Here is a 26,834-nt window from a genome sequence, read left to right on the forward strand (position 1 = left end):
AGCACGAAAGACTCCCCGGATGTAGCTTCGGTGAACCGGGTCAACATTTGGTGGTTTCTCTTGATTAGTAAATCGAATGACCAAGAAGTGAATTGAGGAATTCAATTCTCAACAAGTGGTATCAGAGCCGAGGTTCGGCGACTCATAGGTTCAATCGATTCACGGAGTTCACGACAATGCAAGCAAAGGAAATCAAAGGATGAATCAGAGTGCTCGAAACCAGAGGAGAAGCATATGTTATTGATCGAATCTATGGATCGACGAACGGTGAAAACGTTGGCTGGTGAAAGCGACGTCTGATTCCGGGAAGAAGAAGGTGTATGGTTATCGTTGAAGACGCTGGAATGGGAGAGACGAAGATTCGTGAAGAAAGATCGTCGGCAAAGATAGGATCGATTGAGGTGATTTCAGGATTGAATGGAATCGGGAAATCTCTAAGTTACAATCCTCCATCGGCTCGAGGTTCCGTAACGATGTGGGTTTTTTGTTCAAAGAACCTGCAGGTGAATTCGTTACACGTACAAGAAGAGATAGTTTCAGGGACTTAGGCGAATACAGTTGGTACAAGAAGGGCTTCTTGTATCTGTGGGAAACTAATGGTTTTGAGATCGATGATGAGTAAAGTTTCATCATGTTCAGCTCGATTCAGGATCAAAGGTATGAGTTGAAGGTTCTGACTCTAAGTTATGATAACTAGAATCAAGTCATCATCTCTTAAGACTCAAGTCTTGAAGATCAATTAGTCTATTATCCGCTGCAAATCTCAAGAACATTTGTGAGGTTATTAAGTGAAGTTTCAAGAGTCTCAAGGTCTGTTATCCTATGGAATCAAACTTAGCTAGAACACAAAGAATGATGATTTTGACAAAGGGGAGCCAATGATTCTTTGCTGGGTTTCAGATTGAATTTTTTGGGTTTAAATGTGGTTGTTGAAATCTGCTACAGTTAGTGTTCTGGAAACTATATTCTGGTTATTGGGGGACGCCTTAAGAGGATGAATTTATGTGTTATTGGCTGTTGAAACATCAGTTACAGGTTGAGATTCAAGTATGGGAGCTGCAGGTGGAGTAAGTAGAAACTTGTTCAAGCTGATTGTTGGGTACAATACAGTTTTATGACTATGAAGACTTCAGGTTATGAGGGAGTTTTGATGAGGTTTCGGTTGTAGGTCTAGTCTCTGGGTTAAGCATCAGATTCTTGTGAATCTGATGTGGTTGCAGGCTTTGAGGTCTAAGTTTTAAGGAGATCTCACGGGTCTGTGAATGCAGGTTTTAATGATCAAGGTTTCAAAGCAGATCATGGAGCTTGTTGCAGCAAGTATTGTTTCCATGGAAATGGATCAAGGCTGTGGATGTTTTCTTGGAAATGGAGCAGTCAAAGCTCATTAAGGAAAACATGGAGAGTCATCTAAGTCTGTAAAAGAAACATGAAGAAATTATATCTCAAGAAGGAGGTAGCCGGAGCAAAGGCAAAGTGTGTGAAAACAACACAATTGCTTGTTGGAACAAAGTCACTTTGTGGTAACAACAGCTAGTAGCTTTGATGAGGTATTGTGAGTGACAGATGCAAGGTCGGGCTAGAACTTTCAGTGTCTGACTCAAGGAGTTTCTACAGAAGACTAGAAGTGATGGACTCTTGATAAAAACTGATGGAAAAATCAGTGTTACAGAAACAATAAGAAGAAACTTGTTTCTGGCTCTTATGGTTCAAAGTAAATGAGTCAAAGAGGAATGGTTTTGCTGATTACAGGTTCATTTGGACATGAAGACTGCAAGTTCAGGTCTGCATGAGATGTCTCAGGATTTTGCTCTGGTTTTGTTCATTTGGAAATTTCATAGTTGTCAAAGACAGGTTGATATTTCTGTAATATGAATGGTGGAGCATTTGAGATATTTGCAGAAGGTGCTAGTTCTGATGAATCAAAGTCAGAGTAGTATGAGGAAATAATTAAAAAAAAAAAAAGTCAGGATGTCTAAGGGTAGAACAAGTTACAGTATAGTCCAGTTACGGTTGATGCATCTTCAATTTAGTTAGTACAAAATCAGTTTGGGAACTTCAAAGAAGCATTGGTCCTTGGTGGGTCTTCTGGTTATAAAAGATTAAACTTAAAAGACTAACTCCAGTATGGTGAATCATTTGTCGTACAACTTGACATATACTTCAAGGAGGAAGCCGTGAGAGATCTGATACACAAGAACATGTGTATGGGTCAAAAAGTATCACTGGATAAAGGTTTAACTCATTCAGGTGGAGCTAAGCGTAAGAGACAAAGAAATATGAGGGTTCTAGTTTCAGGTGGAGCTAGTGAAAATCTGTTCCAGGTGGAGCTGTGAATCAGTAAAGATGTCTCGGGCCTATTCAAAACTTCAAGAATCTGGGAAGGATTTGGTATAGCAGCTCCAAAGGAGAAGAGTTAAATGGGCTTAAACAAATTTTTAATGTGAGGGAAGACGTGAAAGCCTAGGTTACAATATGAAGTTACAAGCTTGATTAAAGGTACAAGTTGCAGGTTTTTTTTTTCTGAAGAAAACAAATATGCAAGTTTCTGAATTTTCAGAGAAAAGGCTAATGAGTATAGCTTAAGATGAGGATATAGAAGTGATTGTTCAGTGAATTCTCTTGACGGGAAACTGAAGGGGACAAGTACAAGTTCTGTAGAATATGTCTCAAGTTTGGTGTCACTTCAAGGAGCCGAAGCAGTTATGCAAAAGCATGGTAAGGCCGTTCATCTTAGTGCAGGAAAGTGCGGAAATCAAGACTGCATTTGGAAACAGAGACTAGTGAAAGTCTGGTTGTGTTTCTGGTGCATCATACGGAGACTGAGAAGGAATCTTCTCAAATAGGCACTTGCAGGGAAAGTCAAGTGAAGGAATTTTCTGTAATAGAAGCACAGTGAAGTAAAGTATTTGAGGAAGATATTCTAGTAAAGTCTGAAGTTTTTTTTTGATGCAAGTACCAAGGTTTTTTGGTGGAGTCTGCATACTGGTGGAAGTTGCAGGGTATTTCTTCAGCTTAAAGGGACATCGGGAGCTCAAGTTGATGTGGTAATAGCTGAAAGAAAGGTCTCTCAGATGTATCACGGGTTTGTTGATATGAGAGGTATAAAGGTTTGCTAGCAGGGAAGTCAACATCGTTGGTAAAGTTCTGTTAAAACGGAATGGTTTGAACAAGGTCTAATGTTCAAATGTTAACTATGCAAAACAGGTTTACGAAAGGTCAGTCTTAAAAGTTATGCGGTGGTTGCTAACTTGTTGTCGAGATTTTGTTTTGCAGGTTTTGAATCACAGGTTGTTTCAAGAAAGAAGCATGTATGATTCAAGTGGGAATCAAGTCTACTTCAAGTAAAGAAGCTAGAATGGTTCTGGTCTCAGCAATTGATCCAAAGAAGTTTTGATTCAAGGCTCAGTGCACATGAGTGAATCAAAAGGACGTCAAAGGAATCACATTGCAGGAGGGACGAAGTTTTAATCACTGTAACAGTTCATGGTTTTAGCAGAGATCATGAAGGAAAACTGTGTGATTGATGGTCTTATAAGTGGTTTAGCTTATGAGGATTCTGTTGTGTTAATATGTTTAATGGTTTATTATACATGTTAGTGTTCTGTTTTCTGAGTGGTTTTAACTCAGGTATCCAGGCGATGGAAACACAAAGACAATCAATGAGAGTTTAGCTTGACATAAGAATATGCCGAAGTGGTACGACTCAGGAGGAGACACGGGACTAGCCAAAGTTTGAGAAAAGCTTTGTGGTTACTTTGTGATCACTTAGTTGAGCTTGACTAACGTTGTGTCTAGTTTTTCATTGGTGGTGTAGTAAGTTTAAGGGATCAAATTTACGAATGTGGTTGGTTGGTATAAGTAAAACTTATGCAGCTTTGGAGATTGAGTACCAAGGTTAGAATCAGGTTTAACAGATTCTAAGGTCAGTTCATAAGAGATCTTTCAAGGTTGTCTCAAGGTGGAGAATGCTGGATTTGATCCAACTTGAAAGCATTTGAAGAAGATGTTTATTCAAGCGTGAAGAATAAAACCAAATGGGGACGTGTTTATAAGCTTCTGCAGGAATCAGAGGGTCTTGATACATGGTTCTATTTGGGTGCACGTGGGTCTACACGTGTGAGACTATCTTTGACTAAAACCAGAGAAGTTGTAAGACTTTGGTGACGGGACGGGACGAGACGGAGTCGTCTTCTCCGAGAGCTTCTTCATGAGCAATTCAGTGAGAGTAAGCGAGAGAGAGATAGCTAGATAGAGAAAGAGAGATCTTCTTGGGTTCTAGGGTTCTTCTTCTCCTCCTTCTCTTGTTCTTCTTCTTCAGGTTCTTCTTCCTTGTAATGTCGATTGAGTTGTAATCGGCGGTGAGCGATTCTTCTTGTGAACCATGATCGGGGTTTTTTCCGATCAACATAGTGAACGTGAGGCAACACGAAAGACTCCTCCGGATGTAGCTTCGGTGAACCGGGTCAACATTTGGTGGTGTCTCTTGATTAGTAAATCGAATGACCAAGAAGTGAATTGAGGAATTCAATTCTCAACAAACTGATTGATCAGAGTTTTTGAAATAAAAAGTTTTATCCTTAGATGAACTATATCCATAATAACAACACATGAACAAATTAACTATGCCAATTCTTATATGAGCTTTTAAAATTTGACCTAAAGCTGCACATAAAATGAAAATACATGAGAGCAAAAAGTTGAATTATCTTTACCAGATGTTAAGTGCCAATGAGTGAGAGTGAGCATTTCGTAAGTGTATGCGGGTTTAAAGTATACCTTAGTCACATTACAAAAAGGATGAAAGAACATTTGACAATTCACTTACTATTAGTTTAGTAAATTTAATATAGATTTTTTTTAATGTTCTTTGTATTGTAGATATTATATTGTGGACCCAAGAGAAATGACTTTAGGCTTATTGGTTTATTGATTTTAACAGAGTTGCATGTAGTGGTTTTCGTCTCTATGATAGATGGATGAATAGTCTTCAAGTGTAAATCAAACCATGGAAAAAATTTTCATACTGATGCCTATATCAAGATATGGTTCTACAATTAGATCTTTACTTTGATGGAAGTTCATATCCAACATGTGGTCTTAAACGGAAAAATATATTACTACAATCTTCTTCATCTGAAGGAATAAACTCCTAATTTCATTTGTCTGATGTTTGTTTCATTTAATTAGACAAAATCTGCTTGTGGCAAGAGAAAATTAGAGAAGGTAAGTTCTTTGAAAATTTGTTTCTAAAATTTAGTTTAGTATACTTCTTTTGATACAATGTCTTGGCTCAGCGATCTATGAAATTTGAACTCATTTACTCCTAGTGTTCTACTTTATATAACATAAAAAACAGTCTTTTTTGTCGAAAAAGGATAAACTGAGTCAAAGCTAAGAAATATGTCTTAGTTACAAGTTAAATATAATATAAGTAAAAATATCAAAAGAATACCAAGTGGATTCACACTATTACACTAATATGATAATTTTAAGAAATTGTAGCAAAGATAAGATCATGCCCACCCACGAAAACGAAGCCTTGTTGACATTTATTTGTTGGTAGATGGTAGTAAAATATATAAATACAAAAAAGAAACAAATAGCAATATTATTTAATATATCATTTTGGTATGATAAAATTCATTTAAGTCAACCCATCATTTGTTGACCCATGGGAGGAGCCATCATCTCTTGTTGCTGAGCCATTCGCTGCCTTTGCACATTCCCACTCCATCCTAAGTACACCAATATATATTAATTACCGAGTCAAATTAAACGTTAACAAACAAAAACAATACTTAGAAATATTGAAAGAGATGCTTAATTATTTACCAATGGAAGGATCAAGTCCACGATTGTTGAGCTCACGATATTCTTGGCAAAGTGCACAATATTCACAGAAGCAATGAGTGATCCAATCTGGAGCTGGAGCATCCGGTAACCCAAATTTGTTTCGGAGCTTGGCCCTATATGTGCATGTGTAAACACATGGTATCCCAAATAGACAACATATCAATCCGTACAACATTCCAGCCGTTCCACAACCTGCAAAAACATATATATGTACAAATTTATATACTACTTTGAAACAAAAGAAATTTTGGAAATTCATCAGAAATTTTCCAAAAACTTTCTGACGATCATTTTCAAATACTTTCTGACAATCACGCTTCTCAGATATTTTTGATGACTTTCCGACTAAACTTGGTTTCCGAGACTCAGATTTTAACAAAAACATGTTTGTTGAAATATTGTCAGAAACAAATGGTCGGAATTTTATATATACATAAAAATGATTGGCAACATGAAATATTCAATCACGGAATCGTGAAAGAAACAAAAACAAAAACTATCCACGATATAGAATGATAAGATCATCAATTTGACCCCAGTTGCAAGAATATGCGATTACTAAAAACTACATTTACTTACTTGTGGCGCCTTCATCGGTAACCTCTGCGATCTGTCCGAACGTGACGAATGGGAAGAAACATGTGATGATTGCTGATAAGAAAAAGACAACAAACACATCAGAATCACTACGTAAAAATAAACGGACCAATTAAAAATAAAATAATTGAAAAGTTTTTTGAGTTTTGTTTGAACGTTTTGGAATTTAACCCATCTCTAGCTCTGCCTTGTTTTTTATTCTTTTTTTGCTAAGGTAGTACAGGTCTTAGATTTGCTTTTGTAAAATCTATCTTTCGTTTAATGATATTTACAGTTTAGCAAAAAAAAAGTTTTTGAGTTTTCTAACCATTTTCGCCATCGTTCATGCAATCAAAGAGCCCTGAAGTCCAATTCTGGTTGTTAATGACCGGTGGAGGCATTTGTACTACATAAGGTTGGTGACCTGTTGTATTGATATACGTAGGTTGAGCCGGTCTGCCCATATTCGGTACACCAGTCGGTTGGTTAACCATTCCACCATTGTTGGGATATCTCTGCTCGGTTTTGACCATATGCTTTTCGTAAACTGGTGCCGGTGGTTCAGGTGCGGGTTGTGCATGAAACACTGGATTGTAGTTATTGTTCATTCTCGGACTCGGACTTTGATCTGGTCGACCCATTTTGTAAACCAAAAGAGTAGGGTTTGAGGGTTAAGGAAGGTTTTTTTCTTTCTTTTTTTCTTCTTTTGTACTGTGAACAAAAATTAGAATGAAGGTTTGGTTTATATAAAGGTCGATTCTATGATAAAACAATATATGAAAAAGAAAAAGGTCGACTTCATGCAAGTTGAATTAGTTTGAATTTTTCGTCCCATCTTGCACTTATTTTTTAATACAACATGAAAATGTTGCATATAAATAAGCATTCGTTCTTACTTATATTTTGGTTCGTTTATTCTTATTAATGGAACTAGCTCTACTGTCAAGATTCTTTGAACATGGATCTATGAGTGTACAATTTGGTTTTAAAATTGAAGTTAAATTAAAATATTCTTGAGATCATGCATCATTAAGTTTACGAAAAAATGGGCATCTATATTAAACCAAAGCCTTTTCAAGTAACTTTGTCGCATTTTTAGTTCGAAATTTAGAATTTGCTACAAAATAAAGATCATTTAAAAATAAATAAATAAAACTCTATCGCAATTTGCAACAGCACTGCCAAAAGTTGTAAAATCGACTCAGTGCCAAAATTCATTTATTATTATTTTTAATGCATATTTTGAATTAAAATTCAAATAATGAACTTTTGTAATTTGTTTTCACATACTAGTCAAATGTTTGTCTGATAAAGATTATATCTGATTTCAACCTCCATAACAATATCCAAGGAAGTGATGCTTTTCAGGTAGCGTAAGATGTGCTCTAGGAGTATAAAAACGTTAATTCAGTAAAACCAAAAAAAATAGCGGGTTTGAACAGTGACGGATTTAAAAAAAAATTTAGTTGGAGACATAAGTTTATAAACAGGAAAAACAAAAGTTAGTTGGAGGCAAAATTTGTTTTTTACCACTAAATTAATTTTTTTTTAATTAAGAAAAAATTAAAAAGAGTAACTTGACCCCGCTCCTCTACAACTACATCCGCCCCTGGGTTTGAACCGTGGAACGGAAAATGAATCGAAAACTTAGGCTATATTCCTCTTTGATTTAATTTTGTTATGATAGGACTTGGAATTGATTATATAAGTTTCTAGACAGATGGTAACTGAAAAGAGAGTTGGAGACATGTAGCAAGATGTGAAGATGGTGAGCATGCCCATAATATCGCCTCCTCAATCATAATGCTCAAAGAGACCCGCGCTTTGTTGAACTCTTAATGGTTTGGTTTGGCACTTGCCCTTAATCCTTTAGGTTTTCAGCTTTGCTCCTCTCTGCCTCTTCTAATTTTTTTCATCTTAAATTTGTTTAGATGTCTTCTGTTTGTTAACTCTATAACTTTCAGCATTATTAATTACATTTGATCGTAAAATTGCCTTTTTGGCTGTAATAAAGTTTTACATCACAACAAAAAAAATGGTGAGCATGCAACAAAATGAAATTGCATGCAAGAATTTTCATCCTCCAGTATTCTCACTCTCACTCCTCTCCATTTCTCTCACGTCTCTTTTCTTCGTCTTCAATGGACGGGCCTCTCCTTCCCCCTTTAGCAATCCCCTCCATTATCTTCTCCTCCACCACAAGTCACCATGGATTCTAAAACCACCAGTTATCATCCTTCCTATTCTCGTCCTCTCTGTCTTCTCCTCTCAGACCTTGTCTTCCTCGGAAATCCAGAAACCACCGTGAATGAGAGATTTCCTGACGAGATCAAACAAATAAATAAACCATACATTATTGTCTCCTTTTGAGGTATAATTAATTTTGTTTAGACCTCTAAAGTCTCTGATCAAGTTCATATTTCATAGCAAAAAGATTTTGGTATAAGGACTCTTTAATCTATCACTTATTCTTCATCCTCTTAAGTCTTAAGCCTTGGAAACGTTCCAAACTTGAGAATGACAGTTGGCTGATGGAATAATGGGTTTTTGTAATTAAACTTGTGGTAGATTAGACTGAAATTTCGTTTGGAAAAAATCCAAAAATGGTATAAAATACATTCATAAGATAATTTAATTATTAGGACTTGAGAATAACAGTTGAGCTTTTATTTCTCTGTTTTTCTTCTTTTACTGTATTGTGAGTTGTGACAAAACGTTAGGATGGAGATTTGGTTTATATAAAGGTCGATTCTATGCAACTTGAATTTGTTTGAAAATTTCGTCACATCTTGCATGATTTTTATCATACGCTGGACAATTTGCATATCAATTAATTTTTTATAATTACTATTTCAATATTTTGTTATTACTAATGAAACTAGCTCTACTGTCACGATTAGTTCAACATGTCATAATGAGTGTACATTTCTCTTTTATTGAAGTTTAAAAACTATTTGCCAGAGTTAATCAAGATTTCACCACCATTTACGAAGAGAATGGGCCTATATATCCAAAGCGTTTTCAAGTAAAATTTTCGCATGTTTATAACAACACTTTCAATTTATTACAACCAGGATGATGACATATTAGTAATGATGATGACATATTTTCATTAACACAGAAGAAGCTTTGCTTGTCTAAAGATAACTTGGGAATATCTCTGACAAAGATTGAAGTGGATTATCAATACAATAAATCAATTATTAATTTTATCTAACTGTATCAGATTGAAGTGGTATTCGCAACAATAAATCAATTATTACTTTTTGTTGTGAAAACTTAGAAACTTTATTAATCACTGGAATGTATATATAGAGTACATAGGGAATCTAGGTTAAGTACAATGCCCTGATGGGCCTAATGGGCCGGTATAAGAGTCCATATATGATATGTGTTATAACACTCCCCCTTGGACGAGTGAACCGGGTCAGCTACTCAATCGGGATCTCGATAATGCGCTGGGGAATGTTGCCTCATTAAAACCTTACCAGGAAAAACCCAGTGGGACAAAACCATGGTGAAGGAAAAAGAGTACAACACGCATTACTCCCCCTGATTGTAGCATCACTGCAGATCTCTAAGTCTATACATTCCTATCTGTTTGACGAGCTTCCGATGTGTTGAAGTAGGCAATGATTTGGTGAAGAGGTCAGCTGAATTCTCACTGGATCGGACCTGCTGAACGCTGAGAGTGCCGTCCTTCTGCCAGTCTGAGGTTGAGAAGAACTTCGGTAGAATGTGCTTCGTCCGATCTCCTTTGATATATCCTTCCTTGAGCTGAGCTATGCATGCCGCGTTGTCTTCATACATCACCGTGGGCTGTGTGTCTTCGTCCATACCACAATCTCTGCGGATGTGCTGAGTCATGGAGCGCAGCCAGACGCATTCCCTACTAGCCTCATGAATGGCTAGGATTTCAGCATGGTTTGATGAAGTGGCAGTGAGTGTCTGCTTCATTGATCTCCAAGAGATGGCTGTTCCTCCATGCGTAAAAACGTAGCCAGTTTGAGACTTGGCAGTGTGCGGATCTGATAGATATCCTGCATCGGCGAAGCCGACTAACCCATCTTTATTTTGGTTAGTATAGAAGAGTCCTAAGTCTTGAGTACCTCGAAGGTATCTTAGGAGATGTTTTATACCGTTCCAGTGCCTCTGAGTTGGAGATGAACTATATCGAGCGAGGAGGTTCACGGCGAAACATATGTCTGGTCTAGTGTGACTAGCCAGGTACATTAACGCTCCTACAGCACTGAGGTATGGCTTTTCAGGACCAAGGATTTCTTCATCATCCTTTTTGGGACCAAGAGGGTCATCACTTAAGCTTCTAACTACCATTGGGCTGGTCAATGGGTGAGCTTGGTCCATATTAAATCGCTTGAGTACCTTTTCGATATAAGCCGATTGATGCACAAGGATTCCTCCTTTGATGTACTCAAGTTGTAATCCCAAACAGTACTTTGTTTTGCCTAGGTCTTTCATTTCGAATTCTGCTTTTAAGCAGTCGACTGTTTGGGAGATCTCACCAGATGTTCCGAGGATGTTTAGATCATCCACGTATACTGCTATGATTACAAATCCTTTGTTTGAGTACTTCTTGATGAAGATGCATGGACTGATGGGGTCATTTTTGTAGCCTTCTTTGATGAGGTAATCGCTGAGACGGTTGTACCACATACGCCCACTTTGTTTCAGTCCATACAAGGATTTGTTCAGCCTGATGCAGTATTGATCTCGAGATGCATTTTTGTCTTTTAGTTCAATGCCATCTGGGAGTCTCATATATATTTCGTTGTCCAGGGGCCCATAGAGATATGCGGTTACAACATCCATTAACCGCAGATCAAGATTTTCTCTTATGGCCAGACTTATGAGGAATCGGAATGTTGTTGCATCCACCACTGGAGAATAAGTCTCCTCATAATCGATTCCGGGTCTCTGTGAGAATCCTTGTGCTACAAGCCGTGCTTTGTATCGAACGACTTCACCGAGTTCGTTCCTTTTGCGCACAAAGACCCATTTGTGGCCCACTGGCTTGATGTGTGATGGGGTCCGGATGATCGGACCGAACACGTTTCTGAGTTTGAGACTCTTTAACTCCACGTTTATGGCTTCTTTCCATTTTAGCCAATCTGTTCGATGTGTACACTGTGTTATTGACGTGGGTTCTAGATCCTCTTGCGTGAGCGCAACATCAAGTGCTACTTTGTATGCAAAGAGTGCATTTAAGTCGACTTCTTTTCGATTCCATTGTATTCCGGACATATTGTAATTGATGGAGATCTCATTGTTATCTTCTGAACCTGGAGATTCGGCGTCCCGAACTTCCATTGAGGGTTCATTAGATTGAGTCTCAGCCGCGGCTATGTCTGATATTGCAGGAATCCCGGTTTCGGTTATTGCACCTTTCTTTGATTTCCGGAGATTCTTATCTTTGGAACCGAGAGGTCTGCCCCGTTTGAGACGTGGTGCAGACTCTGTAGCAACTTGGGTCTGTCCCGTTGGGACAGCTATTCGTACTGGTGCATTACAAGCTGGGATGTACGATTTGGTTACTTTGGTCGGGTCAGCAAAGGAATCTGGCAATTGATTAGCTAGCTTTTGATAATGAATAATCTTTTGGATCTCTGAATCACATTCTAGAGTCCGAGGATCTTGCCAATGTAATGATGTTTGATTCCATGAAAGATCTTTGACCAGCTTGTTTGTCTCACCACCTAAAGAGGGATATACCGATTCATCGAATTGGCAATCCGCATATCTGGCCTTGAAGAGATCTCCAGTGGTTGGCTCGAGATATCTTATGATGGTGGGAGAGTCAAAACCAACATATATTCCCATCCTTCTTTGAGGTCCCATTTTGGTTCGATGTGGTGGAGCAATGGGTACATATACTGAACACCCAAATGTTTTGAGATGGGAGATGTCTGGCTCATGACCCGAGAGTAGTTGGGATGGGGAATATTTGTGTTCACTAGATGGCCGGATGCGTATGAGTTCAGCAGCATGTAATACTGCATGTCCCCATGCTGAGGCCGGGAGCTTTGATCTCATGAGTAATGGTCGGGCTATCCATTGAATGCGTTTAATGAATGATTCAGCCAATCCATTTTGAGTATGGACATGTGCTACAGGATGTTCCACGGTTACCCCCATGGCCATACAGTAGTCATTAAACGCTTGTGAGGTAAATTCACCAGCATTTTCAAGGCGGATAGTCTTTAGTGGGAAGTCAGAGAAATGGGCCCGCAATTTTATGATTTGGGCCAAGAACCTAGCGAAGGCTTGGTTCCGAGAGGACAAGAGACAAACATATGACCAACGGGTCGATGCGTCTATAAGGACCATGAAGTACCGGAATGGTCCGGAAGATGGATGTATAGGTCCACAGATATCGCCCTGGATTCTTTCTAGGAAATGAAGTGTTTGTTTAGAGATTCTAACTGGTGAGGGCCGAGTGATCAATTTGCCTTGAGAACAAGCTGTGCACATGAGGTGTTGAGGATAAGCTCGGTTTTCTTTGAGGGTATGCCCTTGAGAGTTTTGAATTAGTTTACGCATCATATTTGCACCGGGATGACCGAGCCGGTCGTGCCAAATAGTATAATCAGTAAACCGGGCTTTGAGAGTGGTATTAGCTTCAATCATACTGACTTTAGCATGGTAAAGTCCAGTAGAGAGCGCGGGTATGGTTTCGAGGATTTGTTTATGGCCGTCTACGGTTTTAGTGACTAGGAGGGATTCTTTGTTCCCTTGACCTTGGGTTTCTATGTGGAAACCATTCTGTCTTATATCCTTGAAGCTCAGAAGATTTCTCTTCGAACTAGGAGAATATAGAGCATCTGGTATTTCAAGTTGTGTGCCATTTGATAGCAACACATAGGCATGGCCATATCCTTCGATAAGGTTTGAGGGACCCGCGATGGTGCTAATATTTGCGGTTTGATAGGTTAGGTTTATGAAGTAACTTTTGTTTCTTAAGATAGTGTGGCTGGATCCACTATCTACGACTATGGTTTCCATTTGCTGGTGTGCTTCATTATGAATAGAAGATAGAATTCAGTATTGAGGAATTCAGAAAATGTGATAAATCATAAAGTAAAGCAGTGTCTGAGAATAAAGGCAAATGGAAAAAAAAATGAAACAAATCCCAAAATGAAAAAAAAAGAAAGAACAAAATCAAATTGTATCAGAGTTTCAGATGATTGAATTAATCGAGGAGATCAGCTGTTTCATAATCCATGGGGTCGGTCTGCTCGTTTGTGGTGTTCTCATCATCAAGGAGGTCGTCACCTTCCAGGTTAGCAGCATCGACTGGCTGAGTCATGTTGGCTTCAGCAGGAGCTTTTCCGTACTTCTGGTATAGATCGCAGTGGATCTTGGGGGTGCGACATTGCTTTGTTGGGTGGTTGAACATCCCACATCTGGTACAAGCAGAGTGATCGGGGTTGGTGTGGCGGGTCGGCTTGGTGATGCCTCGACCACGACCAGGACCATAACTGAGGTTAGGTCGGTTGCCACGACCATGTCCGTGTCCACGTCTTCCACGTCCATGTCCTCGGCCATTACCACGTCCATTACCACGTCCACGGCGGTGATCTGAGGATCTATCGGGTTGAACATGGTAGGACTCTTGACGAGAAGCTGGGACAGGAGCCGATCCCGGGGGCCTCATAGCGCTGTTCCTCATAAGCAGCTGGTTATTCTTCTCAGCGAGGAGAAGACAGGACAACAAGTCTTCGTACAATGTGTGTTTCATTGCACGGTATTGTTGTTGGAGCACAACATTCTCTGTGCTGAATGTGGATAATGTTTTCTCGAGGAGATCATTATCTGTCACATCCTCGCCACAGAGTTTCCGGATGGCAACAATACGAAAGAGTTCGTTGTTGTAATCATCTACGGATTTGTAGTCCTGGAACCGAAGGTTCTTCCAGTCGAAATCTGCCTGAGGCAACTGGACCATTTTCTGATGGTCATATCGCTTTTTCAGCGCTTGCCACAATTCAAGTGGATTCTCAAGAGTGAGATATTGCTGCTTAAGGCTCGAGGCCAGATGATGGCGTATGTGACATATCGCCTGAGACTGTCCCTTACGGGATGCGGTGTTACCGTCGGTAATACACGCATCGAGTTCTTTCGATGCAAGGAACAAGCGCATGTCTAGGGCCCACTCGAGGTAGTTATCCCCGGAGACGTGAAGGGCCTCGAATTTCACATTTCTGAATGTTTGACATCTGAAACATGAGATTGATTTTGTTAGGGATTGTTTTGAGAAAATTTTGAATGCTGATGATGAAACTTTCTATTTTGAGAATATTTCTATTTTAGGAAAGTTTCTAAATTTGGAAAGTTTCTAATTTGGATAATTTTCTAAATGAGGAAAGTTTCTATGTCGGGAAAATTTCTATATGAGGAAAGTTTTTATATGAGGAAACTTTCTATTAGAGGGAACTTTCTCGGAAATAGTAAATTTTAAAGGGTATGGTTTTAGTTACCCCGAACATGATGTCGGTTTAATAGCTGTGATTTAATCGGTTAAAGCTGAATATAATTTCGGTTAATGAGAACCAGGTTTAGCCGGTTTTAGGCGGTTTAGGAGGAACCCTAGGGGAGCCGAATATGATTAGGGTTTTATCTAGGGTTTTAACGGTTTGGAAAACATATTTTTGGATGTGATTTCGAGATCTATAGGATCTGTGGTCGATGGTTTTAATAATTTCACAAGGACAACAAAGAAATCACGTGAAAAGGACTAGGGTTTAAGCATTATGACTTACGATTTTGAAGATTACAAAATCGTGAATCAAGCTTAGGATTTAGGGTTGATTTTCTTAGTTTATTCAATCAAGTGTTTCAAGCAAGAGAATCAACAATCAAAATAAGCTGCAACAAGCTTATTAAACATGAAGAAAATCGAATAGGTTTATGCCATAAACATGGCCAAAAACGGTTGTTAGGTTTTTGTAGATTAGGGTTTTATAAAACGAGTTTAAAACCTTTGAACATGCATAAACTTGTAATTTAAACAATCAATCAACAAGTTATCAATCAATCATCAGAGTATCAAACACTTTCAATCAATTAGAGATCGATTTTTTTTTTTTTTTTTTATAGGGTTTTGAAGTGTTTAAACAACAGGTTCTATGGCTCTCAGTTTTAGAAGATACATTTTCCACCTTTGGATTTCTGACAGGCTAATGAAACTGGGAGCTAATAGACCTCAGTTAGCCGCTACAAATTCCAAGGATTGATCACCAAAACTGGAGAAGCTGCTGGTTGAAGAAGGAAAAACTCGGATCTGGTTTTTTTTTTTTTTTTTTTTTTTTCGGTTGATCGTCGTGTACTGTAAGTGTGCGTGAGGGCGCGTCCGACGTTGGATCGACAAACGGTTTTCACCAGTAGATTCGTCTCGTCGAGGGCTTCGATTTGATATGTAGATAGTCTTCTGGTTCCTCACGGTTTGGAAGATATGCGTCTTTTAAGTTTCGACTTGCTTTTAGGGTTTTGGTGATGGCCGGATTTATTAGGGTTTTTCGCTCAGAGAGTCTTATCGTACTGATAACGTGTTGTGAAAACTTAGAAACTTTATTAATCACTGGAATGTATATATAGAGTACATAGGGAATCTAGGTTAAGTACAATGCCCTGATGGGCCTAATGGACCGGTATAAAAGTCCATATATGATATGTGTTATAACATATATGTTTTATCCAACTGTATCGCAAAACCAAACTATATTTCAATTTGGAGGGGAAAACACTAAACAAAAGCGATTGACTTGGGAATATTGTTGACTTATTAACTGGTGGAACTTAAAAAAAATTGTAATCTATGAAGAGAGACAAATTTCTAAATTGCTATTGGCTTGGGAATATTATTTTTATTTGGTAATTATACATGATTGTGCAGGCACATGGTTTTATTTGGCTGAGAAGACTTCTGACTTCTGACTTCTGCAAATGAGTAATGGTGAGAGGACTACAAAACTACATATTTAATAAAACGATTCACCTTACAACAAAGTCGTTGTAGAATAGTGGTATGTATTCCCGCCTGTCACGCGGGTGACCCGGGTTCGATGCCCGGCAACGGCGTTATTTTTTATGTCAATTTCCTTGACCACGTGAAATACAGTATGGGCTGAATCGGTCTACTATTGGGCCCAGATAGGCCCACACGCCTTAATCAAAACTTTAGATTACTCCTCTCTTTTAGAATCTTCAACATTTGTTTCTGATCTTTGGCGTTTGTCCGTAGATCGAATTATCCTTGTACCGCTCTTCGTAAATTGTATGAAGTTGAATGCTGTTCGATTTTGTCTTGTGCGAACATACATTATTAACTGTTTCAGCTCGGAAGAAGAAATAGCATCAGTTATATAATACTGTGAGCACAAGAATTTTTAGCATTCTGAGGCATTTGATTGATTTGCTTTTCCTTGTCTTAGATACTGAGATTAAAAGCAGCACTTCAAGAGAATTACGGGATGTATTTATGTAAGTAAATTAGCTTTTGTGTTCTGTCTTATTTTTGGAATTGTCCTTAGATCACAACATGGCAACTTCAGTTCTTTACTATTTGCCTGGCCACTTCAGTTATTTTCTTTGACTTTTGTATTTCAAGAAATTTTAACAAATTGAGAAGAAGAAAAAAAAATCCATAGGTTCTTAAAATGGAAAAGAACAGATTCCTCTGCTGTACATTATTTGCTTGTCTCAGTCGCAGTTTCTTTTTCTCTCTCGCTATTCAAATTTGAGAAAATGTACACAAGTTTTCTCAGTACAATGTTGTCAGTTTTTTTACCAACTTTGTTGTCAATGCATTGTAGATGGAGCTGGATGTTGCTGCGGTATCGGTGGAACCGGATAAGCCGGTACAGGATAAGGAGCAACTCCAAGATGATGATGATGATGGTGATGATGAGGTACCATTGGAGGTGGAAGCATCACAGGTGTACCAACAGCTGAACCCATATGATCAGGTGGTGCAATGATCGGTTGTCCCATGGGTGCACCACCGTACATCCCTAATCCAGCCATTGTGGCACCAGGATGATGCGGTGGTTGCGGCTGTGGCTGTGGCTGTGGTTGTGGCTGAGCTGGTCTATGTTTAACCACTTGTTGTTGTTGTTGTTGTTGTTGTTGTTGTCCTGTAACTGCAGGAGCTTGATTGTTCACAGTTGTTATGTCATGAATGCTAGACCGTCTTCTGTCTCGGTTCATCGAGTTAAGCCTGATGAAGTATTTTTGAGCATGGCTTGCTACTTGGGTCGGTGTTCTTGAGATCACAAAGTTCCTTGATATGCTTCTCCAATCTCCTTTCCCAAATTTGTCCAAACCCAAAAGAAACAACCTTTCAAGAACACAAAAAAAAAAACAGAGGATTGAATAAAGGTAAGATCTTTTTTTTCACAGAGTCTCTAAAGATTGAGAATTCTCGTTGACTGTGTATAGTAGATAAACGAAAGAAGGAAGAAGAAGAAAACCGATGCTCTTCCTCTGTCCATGGAATCCCTTTTCTTCTCTCTTGCTCAGCTCTGGAACCACTTCTCCCTCCTCCTCCTCCACCGCCATTGGAGCTACTTGTCCCGGAGGCTCCATGATTTGGTTTCTTCTCCGATGATCCGCTTCCGCCGGAGGAATGACCGTCTCTGTTCGCCGGAGAAGTTGCTGCTGCTGCTGCTTCGTCGATGGCGATGCCTTTTCTGTGATAACGAGGTAAAGGGACATGACCATTCTCGATCGCCTTGACATCTTCTAAAAGGATTTGGTAATGTTTCTTTACTTCTTCTGATGATTTGGTTGGAACCATTGACGCCATTTTCGTCCATTGATCATCTGTTAACTCTTCCTCTACACAATGCATCGCAATTGCGTTCTCGAATGCTTTCTCTTCTTCTCTGCTCCATGTCACCGCCACAGTCTCCATTTCGATTTTTGCTTCAATCTCTCTGTGTTTCTCTCTCTCCTCTTTTTCTTTCTCTTCTTTGGCTTTGGATTAATCGTGTGGTGGGCATGATAGTGTTCCTGTAACGTATGTGAATGGGTCAGATTCTTTGCTTTTTTGGAGTTTTGTGAAACTAAATTTCTTTGTGTATTTAAGGTGCGCACGATAAATGTATATGCGCATGATAAGAGTGGAAATGCGCATCAATCAGTTGGGTTCATTTTCTATTGTCACTCATAAGGAAAGAGTAAGATAAGATTCTTGTAGTTGACGATCACTCTCACTTTTCTTCTAAATTGTTCCCCATTCTTTATAGATTTGGTATTTATTTCGGTTTATTAAAATTTTGTTTTGTTTGTAAACAAATCTAGTTCAAAATATTCAAATCTGGTTTCAATTATTCATTTGTGTATCTATTTAATATATATATATATATATAAATTCATTTTTACTCTATATTTTAATTAATTAATTACGACTTAAAAACATACATTAGGTTTCTCACCTTTTAACACTTGGTATTTAACTATTAACCAAGAAGATACAACGATCTAGAATAACAATGTAAGGATAATAAGATGAGGTTCTTATTTTGGTGATTGCGTTGGCACACCCATTAGCCTCTCTGATCCTGAAACTTGAATCTAGTCATCAAAAAACTTCTCATTCTATTCCAATGATTTTGATAGTATAACAGTGGAGTCATCTTGGCCATTAGAGGGGTTTCTTTGCGGCTTGAATTAGTATCTGGGATTCGCTCTCGAATATTACTTGTCGGACTCAAAGATTGTTTCACACAAAGACCAATTTCTAAATAAATTCTTATATTTTATTTAGGTTTTTATTGTCTGCATTTGTTATTTATTGTCAAAGTTATGAACAACAACTTTCTTGTGTTGTTCATTAATCACTATTTACATTATATAGTATAAGATCACCAGATTAATCACAAACGTGTAAGTGTGGTGAGTCTGTAATTCAAAAGTCATAGGATTGAACCCTGTCTCTGATATCATGTTAAAATTTTAAGCAGAATTTTATTATGTTAATCATTAACTGCTCATTAACTTAATGAGATTGGATTTTTAGCTTAATTTTTGTAGAAGTATTTATTTAGGTTTTTCTTATTTGCATTTGTCGTTTATTGTCAGAGTTGTAAACAATAATTTTATCGTATTGTTCAATAATTACTAATTACACATATATAGTACAAGATGGTCAAATTAATCACAAAAATGTAAGCGTAGTGAGCGTATCACATGTCATAGAATCGAAACCTATCTCTGATATTATGTCAGAATTATAAACAAAATTTTACTGTGTTAATCATTAAACAATAGTTAACTTAATAGGATTAGATTATTTAGGTTTTTATTATTTACACTTGTCGTTTATTGTCAGAGTTATGAACAAACTTTGCCATGTTGTTCAATAATTGCTAATGACATATAGTACAAGAACACCAATTTAATCACAAAAATGTAAGTGTGGTGGACCTATAACTCATATGTCGAACCTGTCTCTGATATCATGTCAGAATTATAAGTAAAACTTTACTGTGTTAATCATTAACCACTAATTAACTTAATGAGACAAATTTCTTAGCTCAAATTTTGTATAAATATTTTATTTAGGTTTTTATTGTTTGCATTTGTCGTTTATTGTCAGTCATAAACGAAAACTTTTTTGTGTTGTTTAATAATTACTCCCATATATATATATATAATAAAAGATCGTCAGATTCAAACATGTAAGCATGGTGGACTCATAAGTCACATGTCACAAGATCGAAACTTGTCTCTGATATCATGTCAGAATTATAAGCGGAAACTTTTTTAGGGTTTTATTGTTGTATTTGTCGTTTATTACTAGAGTTATGAACATAAATATTTTTGTGTTGTTCACTAATTACTAATTATACAAGAATTATCAAATTAATTAAAAATATATAAATGTGGTGGAACTATAACACACATGTCATAGGATCGACACCTGTTTCTACTATCATTTCAGAATTATTAGCGGAAACTTTTGTGTTAATCATTAACTACTCATTAATTTATTGGGCTTGGATTTTTGGCCTAATTTTTATAAGTATTTTATTAGGGTTGTTTTGTTTGCATTTGTCGTTTACTCTCAGAGTTATGAATAGAAACATTTTCGTGTTGTTCACTAATTACTAATTACACATATAGAGTACAAGATTGTCAGATTAATTAAAAATATGTAAGTGTGGTGGAACTATAACACACGTGTCATAGGATCGAAACCTGTTTCTGGTATCATGTCAGAATTATAAGCGGAAACTTTTTGTGTTAATCATTATCTACTAATTAACTTATTGGGCTTGGATTTTTAGCTTAATTTTTATAAGTTTTCTATTATTTTTATTTGTCGTTTACTATCAGAGTTATGACCAGAAACTTTTTCATATTGTTCCTTAAATACTAATTACACATATAGAGTACAAGATAGCCAGATTAATTACAAACATGTAAGCGTGGTGGAACTATAACACACATGTCATAGGATTAAAAACCTGTTTCTGATATCATGTTAGAATCATAAGCGGAATTTTTTGTGTTAATCATTAACTAATAATTAACTTATTGAACTTGGATTTTTAATCTTATTTTTTTAAGTATTTTATTTGGGTTTCTATTGCTTGCATTTGTCTTTTACTATCCGAGTTATGAATGGAAACTTTTTTTCGTGTTGTTCATTAATTACTAATTACACATATAGAGTACAAGATCGCCATATAAATTACAAACATGTAATTGTTGAAATTATAACTCACGTGTCATAGGTTCGAAACCTGTTTTGTGATATCATATTATAATATATAAGCGGAAATTTTTGTGTTAATCATTAACTACTAATTAATTTATTGGGTTTGAATTTTCAGCCTAATTTTTTATCAGTATTTTATATAGGTTTTTATTGTTTGTATTTTTTGTTAACTATGAGATTTTTGAACAGAAATTTTTTCGTGTTATTTATTAATTACTAATTACATATATAGAGTACAAGATTGCCAAATTAATCACAACAATATAAGTGTGGTGTATCTATAACTCATATGTCACAGGATCAAAACCTATCTTTAATATCATGTCAGAATTATAAGTGAAACTTTACTGTATAAATCATTAACCACTAATTAACTTAATGAGATAGGATTATTAGCTCAATTTTTGTCTAAGTATTTTATTTAGGTTTTTATTGTTTGCATTTGTCGTTTATTGTTAGAGTCATGAACGACAACGTTGTCGTGTAGTCCAATAATTACTAATTACACATATATAATACAAGATCGCCATATTAATCGCAAACATGTAAGCATGGTGGACTCATAAATCATATGTCATAAGATTGAAACTTGTCTCTGATATCATATCAGAATTATAAGAAGAAACTTTTTGTGTTATTCATTAACTACTAATTAACTTATTGGGCTTGAACTTTTAACCTAACTTTTTTATAAGCATTTCATTTAAGTTTTTATTATTTGCATTTGTCGATTACTCACAGACTTATGAACCTGAACTTTGTGTTATTCATTAATTACTAATTACAGATATAGAGTACAAGGTCGCCAGATTAATTACAAACGAGTAAGCGTGGAGAAACTATAACTCACGTTCATATGATCAAAACCTGTTTCTGATATTATGTCGGAATTATAAGCAGAAACTTTTTTTGTTAATCATTAACTACTAATTAATTTATTGGGTTAGATTTTTAGCCTAATTTTTTATAAGTATTTTATTTAGGGTTTTATTGTTTGCATTAGTTGTTTATTATCAGAATTATGAACATAAACTTTATTGTATTGTTCATTAATTACTAATTACACATATAGAGTACATGATTGCTAGATTTATTACAAATATGTAAGTGTGGTGGAACTATAACACACATGTTATAGGATTGAAACATGTTTCTGATATCATGTCAGAATTGTAAGCGGAAAAATTTTATTTTAATTATTAACTACTAATTAACTTATTGAGCCTGAATTTTTAGCCTAATTTTGATAAGTTTTTATTGTTTGGATAATTGCATTTATCATTTACTTTCAGAGTTATAAAAAGAATTTTTTTCATGTTGTTCATTAATTATTAATTACACATATAGAGTAAAAGATCGCCAGATTAATTACAAACATGTAAGTATGATAGAACTATAACACACATGTCATAGGATTGAAACATGTTTCTGATATCATGTCAAAATTATACAAGGATTTTTTTTTGTTAATCATTAACTACTAATTAACTTATTAGACTTAAATTTTTAGTCTTATTTTTTATAAGTTTTTTATTTAAGTTTTTATTGTTTTCATTTGTCGTTTACTATCTAAGTTATAAATGAAAACTTTTTTCGTGTTTTCATTAATTACTAATTACATTTATAGAGTACAAGATCGACAGATAAATTACAAACATGTAAGCGAAAATTGAACTATAACTCATGTGTCATAGGATTGAAACATGTTTCTGCTATCATCTCAGAATTATAAGCGAGAACTTTTTGTGTTAATCATTAACTACTAATTTTATTGGACTTGAATTTTTAGTCTAATTTTTTAATAAATATTTTATTTAGGTTTTTATTATTTTTATTTGTCGTTTACTATCAGAGTTATGACCAGAAACTTTTTCATATTGTTCCTTAAATACTAATTACACATATAGAACAAGATCGCCAGATTAATTACAAACATGTAAGCTTGGTGTAACTATAACTCTCACATGTCATAGGATCGAAACCTGTTTCTGATATCATGTCAGAATTATAAGCAAAAACTTTTTGTGTTAATCATTAACTATTCATTAATTTATTGGGTTTGGATTTCTAGCCTAATATTTTATAAGTTTTTTATTTAGCTATTTCTGACCTTAAACTCTATTTTTAGAGTAAAATCATATCCATTGTCTATAGTTTACTCTATAAATAGAAAAATGAACAATATTTCTCTATTTATAGAATATAATTTTTTTTATATACAAAACAATCATTAAATGTTCATATCTTTTTATTTCATATTTTAGCAATAAGATATCATATAATAGTATAATACTATACTTAATTAAAATATATTAATCATAATTAATTATATAATCATATAAAAGTTTAAAATACAAAAACAAAATATAATAAATAATTTTTTCTAAATATAATTATGTTGAATTATTGTTAAAAATAAAATAAATATAAATTTTTTTATAAAATTTAAAAATAGAAGATTTTATGAATAATTAATAATAAGATTTATAGTCAAATATGGAGACAACTATTGTAGTAAAGTCCTTCTCTATTTTTAGAGAAAAATAATAGAAGCAATCATTGCAGATGTTCTAATCATCCTATTCCTAAGTTGGCCTGAAAATATATGATGCCTAAAGCATACAACCAAGAAAATTTCCTTTTATTATAATTATATCAATGAAACTTGAGTGAAAAAAATTGATGTTTTTAACATTTTAATAAAATATAGCACCTAAAGCCATAGGTTTGTGAGCTTTAGCCCAAGGCCAAAAAATTGGTATTTGAATAATTGTTTCCATTGTTTGGGAAATACCACAATTTATAGAACTTATACAACTACTTATCGGTTGAAAATTAAAAAAAAAAAAAAAAAAAAACTTAGTTCCAACTTCATTGATGAATTACTGGGTCTCTATTGGATACATTACTTGTATATTTTACTTTAGGCTCATAATAGGCCCTTATAATCAATATTGTACGAAAGATAAAATAATTTATACAGTCCCAAATTATAGCATTCGTTTACAGCTGGAAAATGAATCATGTTTAACGTAATGTACGGAAGAAGAACTATAGAAGCTTTTTTTTTTGTGGGTTTCAATTTTCAATAGATCAATTATGTGAATTAATTAAGTAAACAAATACATATTCTAATATGAAAAAAGGCCAAAAGTTTGGGATATGAGAATATTAGAGTAAAATTTAAGAAGATGTCCGCTGCAATGCAACATTTGCGTGTTTTCACATCCATGCATGTGTACTATATTTATGCCATCAAATCTTATTTAATCATTCTGAGTGTACATTATGCAAATATTGGAAAATATAAAATATTCAGTAAAGGTTTCAGCTATCTTTGCTTCATTTGCTGTGTGTATAATTGTATATGTGTATGGATATTAGTTACTAATAGTAAGTTGCTATAAATATAATATAAGGGGAAAAACAATTAAAAAAAATCAAACAAAATCATATATATATATACATGCCTTTTAAATTCTCATTGTTTTCATCAGACAGCTGATATTATGTATTGAACTAAGTAGTAATGATTCACTGGTTGAAATTAAAAGGTTCATTCTGAATGTTATCTGACAACTGATATTTATGTACCGAGTTTCCTACTTCGATTTTAATTTTTTTGGCTATCGTAAACGTTTTCGATCATAAGAAAACCTGGAGTTTCCTGAGCTTCAGAGACTAGCACTCTAGATATCGGCTTGGAATTCTTCCGGTTACAACGTATCTAAATATTGTGTGTCCTACTTGTTTTGTAAACGAGTGTTCTTAAAAGAAAATATATCGGACTATTAAATTAATATAGTTAAATCAAATCATAGAAACTTCATAGCAAACTTTATCAAAACAAGAAATTTCGTAGGTACAACTCAAACCATATATAGTTCTCTCAGTTGTTTCAATTAATCCATATTGAGGCAAATGTGAACATATTTTTCTCTATTATCTTTATATTTGATAAAAGCGTAGAAAAGAAAAGCGAATGTAATATCATGAAAGTCAGCATCAAGTCAACTACCACCGTGCATTATGGACGAATGTGCAATATTCAAAACGTTGGACTGCTCAAACATATTTTTTATACAGCTTTCTTTCGAATCTAAATTATCCTATTTATTAAATTGCACAGAACTTAATTTGAGTATTTTTCGGCGTAATGTGAACCCCTATATCGAAACTATATAAAAAAGAAATATATAGATTAAAAAATGTGCTCAACCTCCAATAAAATTAGCTCATACCAAATACAATTTAATAAATTCAAAACTTTGACTATTTGGCCTCTTTTAATGGCACCACTCCACCTCCCATTCATCCTTGAACGTAAAGTAACCTTTTCACTCTTTTTCTTTCCCTCATTTTCATTCATTTTTTCACAAACCCATACATATTTGCCAAATTTTACCCCATATCATTAAGTTAAATTTTATACTATATTTGCTTATGTACTTTATTCTCCTAACTTATATAAAACTCGATTCAAGCTTTAAGTTTTTTGGAGATTAACAAAAATAAAACACCTTTTTAAAATCTTAAAATCTCATATCTTTTTGCTCTAACCATTTCTCTTGTCTCTCTCGTTCTCTCTCTGTCTCCATGAGCTCTCTGGCTTCTTCATCTTCATCAATATTTTCTCTACAAGGCCATGAAGAAACACCCTAAGCCGTGTAGCTTTCTCTTCTATATCTCTCTACTCTCTGTGTTGTTCGTCTTTCTTCTCATTTCTTTTGCTTTTACGACTTCTTACAAGCGTAAATCCGGCATTGATCTTAGCCATAAGAGAATTCTAGCGAGTAATTTTGACTTTACACCGTTTCTCAAGAACAAAGATCGAACTCAACATCAACGTCGAAGTCAAGGCCTGACAGGAGAAGAAACCGGTTCTTGGTATAACGATGACGAACGGATCGTACCTAGCGGTCCAAACCCTTTGCATCACTAGCTAAAAGGTTTTTGATTTGATAGAATTTTGTTGCTTATTTGGATTAATATATTTTTATGACTACTACATACATGATCGTTGATCATGATTATAGATTGTGTAGTGTATTTTATTGATGTAGCCATTATTTTTGTTTATGGTTTCCTGATCTGAGAAATGGGAGTCGTTAATAACTTATACATATCAATAGTTTCAGTTTTTGTGTATTTCTAGTTAAGGATCTCTCCGTTATCACTACTTCTTAAGATATTCACTGAGCATAATTAGATATTTAGATGTATATGAATCCATTGCAATAAAGGTACATTGCGTTAATTCAACTCAAATTAATTTATTGGCCATAGAGATAATAATTTTTATATATCTTTCTCATACTTTTAATAAGTTTATTACTTTTATTGTGAATGTTAAATTTAACTTTTTTACGAAACATTTTACTTTTCTTGATCGTATAGTTTCTGATATTATGTAAGAAAAGCTCTATATATATTTTTAATTGAAACACACTTGTTTTATATTAGATCTCAAACAGAGTTTACGGAGTACAATTGCAGGGCCTGTTTTGCCAAATGATCTGCCACACCATTTGCCTCTCTTGGCAAAAATTAAAAAAAAAAAAGAAATACACAGAATTAAAGGTCTATCATACACACTTTATTCAGTGAAATATTATAATATCAGTGTAACCTTACAATGTACGTCTATATATATGTTTTCATAAAA

The 26,834-nt window shown here is 35.3% G+C and overlaps 3 protein-coding genes across 3 annotated transcripts; 1 reads left to right on the forward strand and 2 right to left on the reverse strand.

The window, feature by feature from the left end:
* Positions 1 to 5,409: 5,409 nt before the first annotated feature.
* Positions 5,410 to 7,146, reverse strand: LOC18011439 (protein PLANT CADMIUM RESISTANCE 6). Its single transcript, XM_006393256.2, has 4 exons — positions 6,758 to 7,146; positions 6,433 to 6,504; positions 5,833 to 6,045; positions 5,410 to 5,735 (listed from the first exon to the last, which is right to left on the reverse strand). The coding sequence occupies exons 1-4, from the start codon at positions 7,068 to 7,070 to the stop codon at positions 5,650 to 5,652; spliced, it is 684 nt and encodes a 227-aa protein (XP_006393318.1). The 5' UTR covers positions 7,071 to 7,146; the 3' UTR covers positions 5,410 to 5,649.
* Positions 7,147 to 17,074: 9,928 nt separating this feature from the next.
* On the reverse strand, positions 17,075 to 18,459 carry LOC18011444 (transcription factor MYBS1). Its single transcript, XM_006393257.2, has 2 exons — positions 17,916 to 18,459; positions 17,075 to 17,782 (listed from the first exon to the last, which is right to left on the reverse strand). Exons 1-2 carry the CDS (start codon positions 18,356 to 18,358, stop codon positions 17,245 to 17,247), a joined length of 981 nt encoding a protein of 326 aa, XP_006393319.1. The 5' UTR covers positions 18,359 to 18,459; the 3' UTR covers positions 17,075 to 17,244.
* A 7,229-nt stretch (positions 18,460 to 25,688) lies between these two features.
* LOC18011359 (CLAVATA3/ESR (CLE)-related protein 11) lies at positions 25,689 to 26,111 on the forward strand. Its single transcript, XM_006393258.2, has one exon. The coding sequence runs from the start codon at positions 25,815 to 25,817 to the stop codon at positions 26,109 to 26,111; it is 297 nt and encodes a 98-aa protein (XP_006393320.1). The 5' UTR covers positions 25,689 to 25,814.
* The last annotated feature ends 723 nt before the right edge of the window (positions 26,112 to 26,834 follow it).

The sequence above is a fragment of the Eutrema salsugineum genome, unplaced genomic scaffold (genome assembly GCF_000478725.1).
Source record: "Eutrema salsugineum unplaced genomic scaffold, Eutsalg1_0 scaffold_7, whole genome shotgun sequence".
In the NCBI taxonomy this organism is placed as follows: Eukaryota; Viridiplantae; Streptophyta; class Magnoliopsida; order Brassicales; family Brassicaceae; genus Eutrema; species Eutrema salsugineum.